Consider the following 15,302-nt stretch of genomic DNA (forward strand, 5'->3'; position numbering starts at 1 on the left):
ATATTTCGTTGAAACTGAAGAAACACTAATGCATTTTAGTTTTAGATGTTATTTTAACAAAAAAGGTGCTGGCGGAGAGAGATGATAATAGATTTATTTCAAACCTCTCTCCGTCACAGCGGGCAGCACGGTTCACTCTTGACGGACGCAGGAGCTGGAAAAGACCCCCAGATGCGTCGCGGAACTGCTTAAGTAGTAGTCCAAAAGACGTCTGGGCGCAAGACCGGAGATTGAGGAACTTCACTCGTTACTTTATGGGTTTAGCCGCTATGGGCCCAACCAAAACCCATACATAGGTCACTAATAAGCAAACCATAGAGTGCCTAGTGGAAAGTACAATTACGGGCCAAATCGTAATAATTCGACACGCGGCGCCACTGGCGTCCGCTTTAGTAAACCGGTTGACCAATTCAATTGCCGTGAAATCTTCTCCATGCACAGCATATTGTAAACAATAACAAAGAATTAAAATGGTGATAATATTGATAGTGGTTTAATGAAAAATATTGGCGAATTCCATTAAGAGTCGAAGGCAATTGTAATTATGGTGGGTGTCTCAGTTTTGAAAGAAAAATTTAGAATAAAGTCATTTTTAAATATTTTAACCAAATGAATAAAAGTTAGGATTCTCCAGATCCCGTCTAAAGCGTAATTAATCCTGCAACATCTGCAGAAAAATGTTTGTCATTTAATGGATGTTTAATGGATAGGTGTGTACTTCAAAATACTAAATAAACCACATTTTCTTATATAACAGTAAAATGATTCTAGTTATTTTACAGTCGAAACATAGAAAATGCACTTTATGAAAAAATTATGTAATGATAAAGAATAAAAATTTCTTACTAAACTAGTTATAGCTAAAAGAAAGTTAGAGCCACAAACTAATAAATAATTTGCACTTACTTGAGGTTTTGCACATATAACTACCATCACCAGGTATAAAGTTTGCAGCAGAAACGCGCTGATTCTGCATCCAGAAATGCACACAGTCCTCACCAAATAGCAGTATTCTTGATTTATGTATAATTTTAGCACTGTCAATTTTTCCGATGTCTTAAAAGAAGGACTAACATAAACAACGTTTATGAACAACTGTTTTCTGCTGGTCAACATCTGGTTGTATCGTATCATTGTTATCCGGGGAAAATATGCATCCCTACCTGTCTCATAGACGAGACACGGAGCCGTCTGGGCAAACGGTGGTTAAAAAGATTGTATAAAGACAATTTAGGTTACTATACAAATTTCATTTATTGCATTTTTTAACATTTATATTTTTTGTATATCACAGGTCTGGCGCCCATAGTATAGCCATACATCTAAAAGAGTCATTAATATTCAGGAAGTACTGATAAGTTCAGGCTTGGACAAAATGGTGACAGGGACAGACCCGTTTCTAAGTTTTCTAGGTCCGTACCAGAACTCACCACGTCGGCCACGGAGGGATCGAATTTCACATTTTACAATAAGTCGTAGGTTGTAAAATATGGGTTTAGGGATTACCATTTATAATCAATTTCTTAGATCTGTGGTTCTACTATAACTAGATGTTTATATCTAGATAAATTTGCATAAAAAATAGCTCGGTTCATAATAAATAAACTAGCCTGCTCATGGATGTGCAGAAGATGGTGATTAAAAATTCGTTATGTTAAAGAAAGTCTATGAATTAATATAATTATACAACTCGATTTCTGCCTACTAGAAAAAAAATATTATTTATAAATTCATAAGGATGAACCACCCCTCTGACGGGCGGTAAGGGGTAATAGATCGTATGTGAAAATTTGTTATTAATTAGGGAGTATGTGTGCCTAATATTATTGTACAACTCGATCTATTCCTGATAATTTAGTAGATGCATTATTAATTAAAATGCATTTATGCATTAAGATACCCGCCAAACGGGTGCGACGTGGTTGGGGTTAAAATACCGCCAATCCTTAAAAGATAAAAATACATTGTATTTTACCTCAGGCAGTAGGTTTGTACATAAAATTTTGGCTGCCAAAAAATAGCTGCTAACTTCACGCAAAATCAAATTGGCTGTTGAAACTTTTGGCTGCTAACTTCACACCCGTATTCCATCTTCGCTAAGTTACCACATGTCGCATTTCTTCCAGGAAAGTCATTTTCCTATTTTTTTCATTTAATTAATTTCTTATTTGCACGCTTTTCGGTTTAATTAAAAAGAACATCAATGCATCCAAAGCAATTTTATAAAATTTAACTTACTTACCCACACAAAAATGCCATAAAACTGACAGCCATGCCGAACCTCATGTGTGGTCCCCATTTTTAGGCCTTCCTGTACCTTATTACTTCCTGTTCCTATATACCGATTGCCTTTCACTACCTGCTAGACATTCTGGAGGCCTCCTAACTGGTTGATCTGCTGCTGCCGTTTTGGCCCAAACGTATAGCTGCCAACAACGGAGCCCCATTCAGACCAGGTGGGCCCTGCTGCCAGTCGGAGAGACTCAGAATTTCAGGTACCTCCTTTTTGGCTTGGTTTTTTCAGGTACTGATTTATCGGTTCGCCGTAATTTATAGTTTTTTTTTTGGAATTATTATGTAGAAATGGTCACAGATTTTAAATTCAATTTAGCAAAATTGTTTATATAACCACCATCATGGATTTGATTTGAAATTGGGAACTGAGTACAGTAGAACCTCGATTATCCGGGCCAGCCGGGACCGAGCCTTCGCCGGATAATCGAAAACACGGATAATGCAAAGACTCATTTTTATTTTTTTAATACATAATTTATTTAAACAAATACATGTGCCAGACGAAAAGAAACAACGTGATAAAACATAATGCAACAAAAAAAAATGTTTTATTACCTATTTAGACATAATGTATTTGCTATGTATAAACGTATACATACATTATAAAAATATAAATATTATGTAGGTTATACATATTATATTACATATTATATGTATATATGTACATACATATGTATGTACATATATAAAAAAATCACTTAAAAAAATCACTAATTTTTGTTTGTTTTTGGGCCTCGTAACTTCTACACCCTATAATTTCCTTCATTTTTCTAAGCTGAAGTACATGAATGTCATAATGACGCAATCATTTTTATCAGAACTCTCATTCTCATCACTACTTTTGTCAGAACTTTCTGCAGAGCTCTTGTTATGTAGATAATCATCTATGATCTGATACCCTGTTTCTTGGTGATCACATTCTATCCATTCTTGTATTTCTTTATTGTCTATTTTTTCTAAACCTTTGATTTGTGAGGCAATAGTTGCTATATTTCCGACGGACAGCTCACCTTCATTTAAGTGATTTTCATCTTCAGAACCGTCTTCATGTTCTAAAGTCATTATTTTATAAAATGATTTTTTAATGTGATCCACTTTCACATCACTCCAAGCACGAGCTACAGCATAAATTGCTTCTTTCAAATTTAGACGTTTCCAAAATCCTACAATGTCATCTTCTCCCAACAGTTGCAGCATGAGGTCTTTTCTGTAAAGTCTCTTCATGGTCTTTATAACACCTTGGTCCATTGGCTGGGCAATAGATGTTACATTCGGAGGAAAATATGCTACGAATATGTTCCCATCTGTTGACTTTAGTTGCTCTACATCAGGATGCGATGGCGCATTATCCAGTAACAGTACAGCCTTTGGTGGAAGATTATTTTCTTAGAGATAAGCTCTAACTTGAGGTATACATTTTTCGAAAAACCACTTTTTAAAAATTACTCGATCCATCCAAGCTGCCTTTTGATTATAATAATCCACAGGCAATCTTTTAATATTTTTAAAAGCTCTAGGATTTTTGGATTTTCCAATGACGGCTAACCTAAGCTTATGGGTTCCTGAGGCATATTAGCACAGCATAAAACTGTTAAAAGGTCTTTGCTTACTTTGAAACCTAAAAAAAAATACTACTTTGAGAAATATTTTATACGTAAAAAAATATGTATGTAACGCTAACCTGGTGCACTAGTTTCTGAGGCTACAACAAGTGTCCTTCTCGGCATTGCTTTCCAATAGAGTCCAGTTTCATCTCCGTTGTACACCTGCTCAGGTTTTAGGTCATGCTCTATTATGAGATTTTCCAAATCATAGCAAAATTCTACCATAGCTACATCATTAGCACTTAATTTCTCCACAGCTAATTCTCGTATTCCATGACGTTTTTTAAATCTGTAAAGCCAACGAGAAGATGCCGAGAAGTTGCCTTTAATTTTCAACTGCTTGTGAAACTTTTCAGCTTGCCTAGTACACATAGGTCCTGATATCGGAACCCCCACTGATCTTTTCTGCAAGAACCACTTGGTCATAGCATCATCAAGTTCTCGAAACGTAGACCCTTTTAGAGATTTCCTGTCAGAAATAGCTTTTGCACTATCCGCTTTTGCTACAAAGCTCTGTAACTGGGATTTTCTCTTCACAATGTCACGAACCGTTTGTTTTCCAATATTATATGTTTTAGCCAAAATAGCAACACTTATGTTATTTTCAGACTGTTTCAAAATTTCCATTTTTTGTTCAATAGTTAAAACATTGCGTTTACGCTTTTCATTAGCACCCGTACGGTGCATTTTGTGCGCCTGTTTACGCACAGTAAACAGCTTCTCTAGTAGGGACACCTCCCTGCTAAACCCGAATAAAGTTTTGTCGAGCCCAGTGTCGCCATCTAGCGGCCGTTATGTTTCAACTTTTCGTTAAAATTTCGGCGCTTTCACCACGAGATCATTAAAAATGCTTGTTTATTATTACAGTGAGTTTATACAAGACAGTGGCGACAATGGAACGAAAATGCGATCGGCCGCCATATTGCAGCAAATTTAAAGTTGGAAATTTAAATTTTAATACAAGGGACGAGAAAATCTTATGGGAATCAAGTTACAATACTTTAAAAACCTAAAATTTAAATAAAAACAATAGATTCCTATAAGATCTTTTGTCCCTTGTATTAAAATATTCAATTTCAAATTTGCTGCAATATGGTGGCCGATCGCATTTTCGCCCCATTGTCGCCACTATCTTGTATAAAGTCACTGTATATATTATAAACAGATACTACCCTTAAACATATGAATTGCTTATGGTCGTAAATTTCCTTTTTAAAAATATGCCCCAATCAATATTTTTAAATAATTATAGTAAAGATTCCAGGATCAAAATTCTATTATTTAGTTAAATTAGGAATAATCTTGAATTCTAAAAAAAATATATTTTAAAACAAAAGATTAGGCTATATTTAAAAAAAAATACGAGATTTAAGACTCATTATCTTTGAGAGTAAAATCTGCTATTATTATAGTATGAGTACCTCCCTATAGATCAGTCCTGCTTTTTAAAATAAAAATATATTTTTTTAATAAATACTAATATATTTTTGTGACATATTTAATACAATTCTGGATCAAAGTTCTGATAAATTTATTTAGGTATTGCAAATAAAATAATATATACATTATATTCATATTCATTCATATAGTCACTACTATGATTAAAGCTAACGAAGGATAAATAAACATATACTTATTATATCCTAAAAGTTTTAAACTTTTTATTTAAACTTTTTTAGTATATCTAATATGCCCTATAAACTTTGAAGCTTTCAATACACCTTATTTATAGTTACTCAAGAACATAAGAATTATTTATAGTTATATGACAATGAGGTTAGTATTATTTGTATAGATCCTGGTATAGATCATAGATATATACAGATTTTTTATATATTGACTCCCCTTCTCTTGTTAACTTTTCACTCCATAGAAAAGAGTTTTTAATAAAAAAACGTAATGCTTTTAAATGTTTTTCGAAGAACTATTCTTTTGCCTACACTGTTTTTTTTAAAAGCCTAGATGTGGTATTATTTTCTTTTTTTTTAATTAGTACTGCATTCTTTTATTGCATTTTTGAAAAAACTACGTAAAAGTATGTGATTAGAAGATTAATATACATATTACATTAGTAACTTATTAATATGCTTTATTTACAAACTAATATGTTATTTAAGGAAATAATTAATATGAATGTTATTTTATATTTCTTAAACAAAAAGAAAACAATAACATTCTTACGCCAATTTTTTAAAGTCAAATTTAGATATATTTGAAAATTTTTTATTTTAAAAAAATTTTCAAATTTCCAGGAAAAGGCAAATATTTAATTAAAAAAGAGGCTACCAATTTAAAATGAGAAAGTAGGACCACCCTCAGACTTTCAGAAACACACTGATGTATGAAGAAAGTTTTTTTTTTTAAAAAGGTATTTCAAACTATTAAATTTTTATATTAAACTACGGGGAGAAGTTAAAGAGAGGATCAATATATTTTTAAAAAAACTGTACAGTTTTGTATACTTCGGACAAACATTTAAAACTCATGTAACTGCATCTAATAAGGATTCAAGAGTTAGAAGATGAAATGAGAATCTAATTAAATGTCATAGAATAATTATTTCTTTAGGCACATTATATTTCCTTACTTATCAAGTAAATAAATAAGGTTTTAAAGGAAGTAAAGCCAATGTAAATTATGATCTATATTCTTGAAATTAGGACAATTTTTTTAAATTTTGTGTAATTTAAAAGTTTAAATTATTTGTCAGTTTTTGATATAATTCCATCATATTTGAATACAATATAATTATTATTCTATGACTTAGGGAAATGCATATTTTCACTTAAGTTTACATATTTTAATTATTACTTCAGGGGGTGACAATCTGCATGAAAATATACAGCAAGGGGCACTTCAACTGCCTGAGAGCTTATGATGTGGTTATATAAAAAAAAAAACATTTTTGTTAGAATATAAAGAATGTTTAGGGCCTTATTTTTTTGAGATACCCATGGACCCATAAAGTGTAAGACAACACAGGCGGTTGTGTTGTCTTACACTTTATGGGTAAATGTATGTTGCCCAAACAATATCATTATTTCATGCAGATTCACTTCTTGAAGTTTGTTATGTATATACACCATACATATAATTTTATAAGAATATAACACAAGTGAAAGAAAGGTTAAGTATGCTTTTTATGTCTCTTTTTCCATTTTTCATAAGCTTGTACTTTTACACTGTCAATTAAATTTTTGTTTGTGCATGTTTGTAAATATGAAGCAAATTTAAGGTCCTGTCCCTTTAGAATTTTATTGACGCTTCGGCACCACCAAAATAGGAAACACCTTACAATTACATTCAACAACTCTTGTCCCAAGTTGATCAGGACAATTAATACTGCGAAATAGTAAGTTCGTGCTTAAAATGTCTTTTAAAATTTTTCCAATATTTTTTGATGTCGCCAATAGCGGAGTTAAGAAACCTAAATAATCAAAAGATGATCTGATCAAAAAAATTACTAAGTCTCCTGGCCTTATTAAATTGCCCTTTTCAAATTGCTTAGCAGTTATTAGTTCATCATTATAATGATTTGGTAAAAGATGCCGAATTTTTAAATTGGTCATACACTTCTCACATTTTTTTATTGCTCGGTTTTTTTGAACAATTTTAATTAAAACACCGCACATATAAGTCGTAATGCAGCTACCTATTTTACTAGCTTTTTGTAGTAAAACATGCTTTGGAATGACTACTTCTTCATTTGTTTCTGTAGCTAAAACATCAGTAATTCGCCCTCCTGTAAGCAAACTCCTAAGATTATCTAAACCTTCAGAACAATCTCTTTTGCAGTTTGCTCCAGGAGAGTGAACTGCGGTAAAATTATTCACCATCAAAGTTTTAAAAGATGCCATGAATTGATTTTGCGATGGATTGGTATTTCTTAGACCGTGTGCGCGAATGTAGCTGAAAAAGTTTTCAAGGGCATCTTGATTAAATGCCCCTGTTAACACAAATTTGCAGCCTGCATTATCAAAAAGCTTGTCAGTCAATCTTAAAAATCCCTTTAATGTAAAATTAAGATTTTTAAGTGTTGGTACATTTACAAAGGTTTGCTTAGCATGCGAAAAAAATTTCATACTTTGTATGATTTTTTGGGATTCCAACCAAAAACTTTTATGACCAGAATTTCTGGTCATAGGACACTTCAAAGGCTTTGCTGCATTACCCATTTTTGAATACCTTAAGCAGTTAAGGCTATCAAAAAGCTTGTCTAAAAAAAGGATCAGCTCACCAGTAGATTCCGCTTCAGGGCCAAGCTTATTTTTATCTTTAATATCTGGAAAAAATATTACCTAATTAAAAAATTGTACACAAAGAAACTTTATTTCTTACCCCATCCAGGAATTCTCGTTAAAAGAGAACCAACGCTATGGCTGAACACTTGGGTACACATTTTTACCTTCATTTTTTTAATTTTTTGGGGCTCTACATGCTGCTCGGTTAATTTTGGACAAAACCTTTTTAAAGGTTGTGTATTGTCTAGTGCAAAAAGTTGTTGGATATGGATCCATTTCCCACACCCTCTTATGCCATTTTTTTCAAAGTGAAGATCCTTGTCCAATAGGTTGTTTCTTAGCCCTTTGAAGAGATGGGGCACATCATATAATGGAATCACTTCCCTGTCACAGACATTGAATCCGAAAAAGTGGTTTTTTATGTTTTTTCTCTTACACTGCTCTTCTGTTTCCTCCAAAAGCAGTTTTATGGCTCTTGAATTATTTGATCCCTGATCACAAATGGTTCCAATTACATTTAGGCCCACGTCAAAACATTTTTCAATAATGTTTTTTATTAATTGTTTTAGTATTATTGCTTTTGTAGCCCCTTGACAAAATGTGAAGCATACCGGTTGCTTCCATAAGCGGTAAACCCCTTTAAGTAGGAATACATTGGCATGATCGGCAATATATTTCTCTTTTGGTTGAATACCACTATCCTGAAATCCTATGACTTCATCTTTATGGAGGTTGTAAGTTAAATTGCAGTCTATCTCCATTTCATCAAATACAAGTACGCAGGTTTTGTCTTTATCACTCATTTTTTCTACTTGTCTTTGAAGGCTCTGAAATAAAATTTCATTAAGGCCAGGTTTTAAATTTATTGACTGCAATAGCCTGTTCAGGGTTTTTGATGAAGGCAATGCAAAAATTTTACTCAAAAGCCTATAACATTTTCCGCTATTTTTATAAATTGATAAAGCCAAAACCTTTTCTTCTGTATTGAAGCGTCTTAATTTCGGTGTCCTAACGTTTTGGTTGTGCACTTGACTCATTATAAAGTGATAAGTAGGCTCATTAACAGCTTTTCGGAGGTTATCAAAACTATTACTTTTTATTAATTTCTCTGCTTCTGCTAATCGTGACTTATAACTATTTGTCTAGTCTTGTTGGTTAAATCAACACTCCACTCTTTTAATTTTACATAAAATTTCTTTGCCTGTGGTGTCAGTTGGGAGGTTCTAGTAGCATTTGAAAATCCCAAAATTGATTTTCTTGCTGAAACCAGAAAAATGTCACTATTATTATTTTTAATTAAATATTATATATTTTTTAAGTATGCTTAAAAAAATATAAAATTAAAACAATAATTAATAATAAATTAATAAATAAACTTATTCATAAAATAGTTTTTATATTTAAAATTTAAAAAAAAATTAATATTTAGTTTTCAAGATACCCAAACATGTACTTATTTTTAAGTGTTTCATAATGAGTGTGCACGGTTCATATTTGGGACACTGTGTTTTTAAAATTATGTGCAAATGGGGTTTTCGAGGATGCTCCTACTTCCATCTAAAATATTTTAACATAATGAATAGTTTTTGAGGTACAGGGTATTCAAAATTGGGCTTTTATGCCTTTTGGGGAGGCTTTACAGCTAATTCTATCATAAATAGAAAAAAATTACTCATACCTTCCTGTCTTAACTTCTGAAACCCTATATTTTGTGAAACATATTGAAAATTAAAAAGTTTTGACAGGATAATTTAACATGTATCTCAAAAAATAGGAAAGTTAAGATCGAAAGGTGCAACTATATTTTTTTTTATCTATAATATTAGCTATTTTTTTAATCTATACTATTTAGCTACAGAGCTAAATTCTGTAAGACTTATATAAAATTATAAGAATATACAGGATATTTGATTTAATATCAACCAGTAAAGGTCTTAATACCGGTAAAACCAGAAGTGATACCATCCTAAAAAAATATTCTGGATGGAAAGAGCATCTCCGAAAACTCCATTCGAACCTGGAGTCTGGATCCTCCCTGACATAGATGAAACCCACTTTAATATGACTTACCTGTCTTTAATTTTCGTGCTTTTTTAGTTCCATTGATCTTAGAAGTGACAATGACATGTGATTTTGGAGGTGACAATGGTGTCTCAATTAACTGGTTTAGCATCTGTTTGTAGCTGATTTGTGGTTTGGGCTTGGTTTCAGGTGTTGCGCTCTGCGTTGCAGCTAAAAAATTATATTTAATAAACTTGAAATTTATGTTAAACAATCAAATTAAGGATACATTAGGTTATTACTTATTACATACCACAAGGTGCTGCTTGATTAGAAACATTCTGAGAAGTGGAGGGTTTGCAAATAGGAGAAAACAATTCAATAGCATTAATAGGGTGATTGTTTTCTTGATCAGTTACAACACTGATCATTGTTATTGGGTCTGGCAAAGTTATGTCTATGTCCATATCTGATGAATTATAATCTATTGAGTTTGATTCATGCACATATAAAACATCTCCTACTTCTTTACCTTCACTCACTGAAAAAAGATACATACATTATTAAAAAAAAATATAAAAAACTATTTATACAGTTGATGAGATAAAATTGATAATGTTGAAGATAAAAAAAAATGAGTTTAGGTACATTTTCTCAGGATCTACAGGTATTAAAAAAATTAACTGTACACATTTTTTTTATATACCTACAGGCACAATTTTTATATTTATCCCCCCCCTCCCCCCTAACTTGTATATGACTCTGTACACAAAAAAAGTGTTTGTGGGGATATGTGTGAAAATGAAGTTAAAAAATGTATACTAATGTACTGACAAAAATGTAAACTATATGGGGTGTTTCAAAAAGTAGTGGTAAACAAAAATGTATACCTATCTCTTTCATAGAAAACCCTCTATGTTATAACATTTTTTGTTATTACACAAAAATCTAGCGTTGAATATTGCACTTTTTATGACTTTAAGGGGCTCTACAACTAATTCTAATAAAGATAGAGCAAAACAGGTTTTCCTTAACCACCTTAACTTTTTAATACATAATCTTTATTTGACATATTTCACATACATGACAAAGATGCCATCTGTCAAAAACTCAATATTTGCTTTCTTCTGGAAATTTTAAATATTTTTAATATGGCATTCCCTATACCTAAATTTAACACATAAAAAAATATTGGCCTAATGATACGGAGGCAAGAGGTACAAGCAGTATGAGGTCAACTCAACTTTGCATCAAATTCCCTGCAGATAATTTGGTAAACTCTTTATGGAAGTATATACCATGTAGCCTGATGCATGTCAGCCAAGGCACCAGCAGTAGGGTAAGCGAGGATGGCTACCACAATACTTCACAATAAAAATTCTGTTGTCACTTAAATACCTCAGTAAAACCTCTTTTAAAAGGCCCTTTTAATACCTTTATATTCATGTTTAATTTTGTAAAATCAGTTGATTCCAAGAAACTCTATTAACGCAAAAAATTAAGCTACTGATATTTTGTAGCAGTAGAAAAAAAATATTTTGATACTATAAAGCAATAATTATTAGATCATTATATAAGTAGTTATAAGTTAGGCTTAAATAAATTCTAAAATTATTTATATAGTGATTGAAAGGTGAGATACATACCTGGTAAATTAAGCATAGGAACTGCATTGGCTTTAAGACCTCTTTGAAACCCCGGCATACAATCTTTTTTGGCAAAATGAACATCACATACTAAATATCTATTATACACCTGATCTAAAGTCAATATATCCCAATTTTTTGGTTTAACAGCTCGAATCCAAGCTCTGAAAACCGGTAGGTTGTTTTTGGGGAAACGATGCCTCTTACTCAAAAAGTCCTTGCACCCTGGAACACAACAGGGTTTCTGCTGTTTTTCCATTCTCATCCTCTTGGGAGGATTCTCGGGAGTACCGTTCATTTCTTCAGCAAAAAGAAAGCACAAAACAAGAACAAGTAAACAAAAACGTCAAAATAACAAAAAAAGTAAATTGTTTCTGGTAACTTCTAAACTTAAAAACGCACAAACAATCGGCAATCCGCACCGCACTCCGACTATACTATGTAAACAAGACAAAGAAAAGAAAAAGAACAATTCAAATGTGAAGTAAACTTAGGTATATCTATGCACATTAAACAGTTTTATCTCTGTGAGGCAATTATTAAAACTTCTGAGAATCGAAATATTTGATAATTTTGATATTTTTTATGACGTTTATCATTTATGTCAATGGAAATGGGAATTGGGGGAATTCCAAAATATTTTACTACACAATACAAGTGTGCCATCTCGTGACGGCCTCATTAAGCCGCAAACATTTAGAGCATAGACGAAATCTGTAATTTCCGAACTGTTTCGATGTTGCTTCCGCGCCATCTAGCGACTGTTACGTTGCAACAAATGTATTTGGACGGCTGCGTTTGCGTGTCCCTACTAGAGAAGCTGTTTACTGTGGCATCCAGCTAAGCACAACTAAACAAACATCGCGCTATATTTTCTCTTTGTTGCGTGTGACGTAGATGTACCAAACTAGGGTGGTTTTTATTCTACTACCGGCGACTTAATTCTCGACAAAGCAGCGAATTTGGTCGCTTAATATTATCGTCGTAAAAGCGTAAAAGCAAATTTGATCGTCGCCGTCGCGGCATCTTGCTGCTATTCTTGCTTTTTATTTAACCCGGTTACCCGGCAGCAAGCAAATGATGACTTGGCATAATCTTTATCTGGTATCGTAATTTAATATTCATTTATTATTTATTTTATTTTATGATTGCAAATCGCTTACTTATACGTCGCTGTCTATACCATACGATTTTAGATTTTAGTTTAGTTTCGATTTAATTTAGAATCACAAGATTCACACGCACCGAAGCACCGGTCAGGTCACCGGACTCGCAGGTCACCGGTATACGTTTTGCCATTTTGCGAATTTTGTGTTTTTTTAATTAGTTAAGTTTATATGTTTTGTTTGGAGTTGGCGCATTATTTTATTATTTGTTAGTGGATTGAAGAAGAAAATGTCGCCTCCTAAACGTCAAAAAACTACTGATATTTGGAACTTTTTTACACCTGATGTTGATCACTATGCCAAGTGCAATATATGTAAGAAAAAAATCTCTTACAAAACAACAAATTCTAACATGAGGAAGCACATGAAAACTAATCATCCCACTGTTGCTAACCTGACTAGTCAAACTAATTACTCCTCCAACAAAACTGTAGATGCCAATGGAAATAACAGCGCAATTAATGAGCCTTCAATTCCTTCTACTTCCACTTCCAATGATAACCTTATTACTTGCGTAGACGTAGAAGTTCAAGCTCGTCAGCCGTCAATTTCGAAGCCAAAACAACAAAAAATTTTATCATTTATACCAAGAAAATTGGGAGTCTCGGCCAATAAAATAATAACAGATAAATTATTAAAAAATGTTTACTCAAGACTATCAACCTTTTAGCATGGTACAAGATAAAGGGTTTAATGATTTTGTAAAGAATTGAACTTAAGAGTTGAACTGAACCCTTCTTACGACATTCCTAACAGGTATACAATTTCAAAATCATTAATTCCAGCGAGATACGAAGAAGTTCTTTTAAAATGTAGATCTTTGTTAGCAAACGCAAGAAAAGGCTGTATCACCACAGATTGTTGGACATCTATAAACACGGAGAGCTTTATAGGTGTTACTGCTCATTTTATCGACGAACATTTTAAAATTAAGTCTATATTACTTGCATGTCAATCATTATCTGATCGACATACAAGCCTAAATTTAGCAGAGACTTTAAGAGAAATCGCCATAGATTGAAATATTCAGAACAAAATTATTCTAGCAGTTTCTGATAACGCAGCCAACATTAAAAGTGCCATCATAAAGGAACTTGGCTGGAAATTTTTTGGGTGCTTTGCACACTCATTAAATTTAGTGGTGACAGATGGATTAAATGTTAACTCCGAAATAATTTCATTAATTTCAAAAATAAAAGTCATTGTGGGTCACTTTAAAAGAAGCGCTTTTTCGAATGAAAAACTAAGAGCACTTCAGAAAAATTCCGGAAAAGAACCATTGAAGCTTATCCAAGATGTTGCTACAAGGTGGAATTCCACTTTTTATATGTTAAAGAGTTTTGCTGAGTTGGAAGAATATATTAGAAGTACTATCGCAGTGATAGATAAAAATCTACCAATCTTAACACAAGAAGAGTGGAAGATATGTCATCAGTTATGTAAAGTATTGAAGCCATTTGAAGAAGTCACAAAAACTATTAGTGGAGAAAAATATGCAACCTGCTCTTTAGTAATACCTTTAAGTAATGGTCTAAAAGCAGTATGCCAGAATTTAATATATAGAGAATTAAATGAAAATGTAAAAGTAGTTGTTGAGAAATTAAACTCAAGTCTCATAGAAAGATTTAAAAACGTTGAGCATAGTAATACACTTGCATTGTGTACATTTTTAGATCCAAGATTTAAAATGATACCATTTTCTGAAGAGTTTCTAAAAGTTAATTTGAAAAAAAGAGTAATAGGAATGGTGACATCAATACTTTTAGGAAGGCAATCAGCTAAAAAAACTGCGACCACCGCTGAGAAGGAAACAGAACTAAATGTAAATATTAGTGAATCTGATGAAGAACTGTCCATATGGGGAGCTTTTCAAAAAACTGTTTTCTCTAATGCACAACCTAAATCAACAGCGAATTCTCAAGCAATAGTTGAAGTGCAAAGGTACTTAGAATGTGATTTACTGCCGCGATCGAAAAATCCGTGTGAATGGTGGAGTGAAAATAGATATTACTATCCACTCTTAAGTGAAATTTTTCAAGATACATTTTGTGCCATCGCTACTTCAGTTCTTTGCGAAAGGCTTTTCTCCAAGGCTGGACAAATAATTGCAGAACGCCGAAACCGCATTAATTCAAATAAGGCAAGCATGCTAATCTTTTTAAATTGCAATGAAGATCTTTAATTTTTTTAAAATGAATTTTATATATTATTAATTTTTTTTTGTGGTTTTATTGATTTTATTCAATTATTTTTTTTTACTGTAGTATTAAACCGAGAGATGTGTAAAAAAAATTGACATAAAATAAATCCAAATGAAGGTCTTGCAATTTTTCAAATTTCGAAAAATTT

At 32.4% G+C, this 15,302-nt stretch overlaps 1 protein-coding gene across 1 annotated transcript in view; it reads right to left on the reverse strand.

Annotated features, from left to right (window-relative positions):
* LOC126749339 (uncharacterized) overlaps nt 1-9,311 on the reverse strand; it is a 31,909-nt gene extending 22,598 nt beyond the window's left edge. Inside the window, exons 1-2 of the mRNA XM_050459010.1 lie at nt 8,238-9,311; nt 7,561-8,181 (exon numbers count right to left, since the gene is read on the reverse strand). Of these exons, the coding sequence (XP_050314967.1) occupies nt 7,561-8,181; nt 8,238-9,177 (1,561 nt within the window). The 5' untranslated portion in view covers nt 9,178-9,311. The remainder of the gene's footprint in view (nt 1-7,560; nt 8,182-8,237) is intronic.
* Between the last annotated feature and the right edge of the window lie 5,991 nt (nt 9,312-15,302).

The sequence above is a fragment of the Anthonomus grandis genome, chromosome 24 (genome assembly GCF_022605725.1).
Source record: "Anthonomus grandis grandis chromosome 24, icAntGran1.3, whole genome shotgun sequence".
In the NCBI taxonomy this organism is placed as follows: domain Eukaryota; kingdom Metazoa; phylum Arthropoda; class Insecta; order Coleoptera; family Curculionidae; genus Anthonomus; species Anthonomus grandis.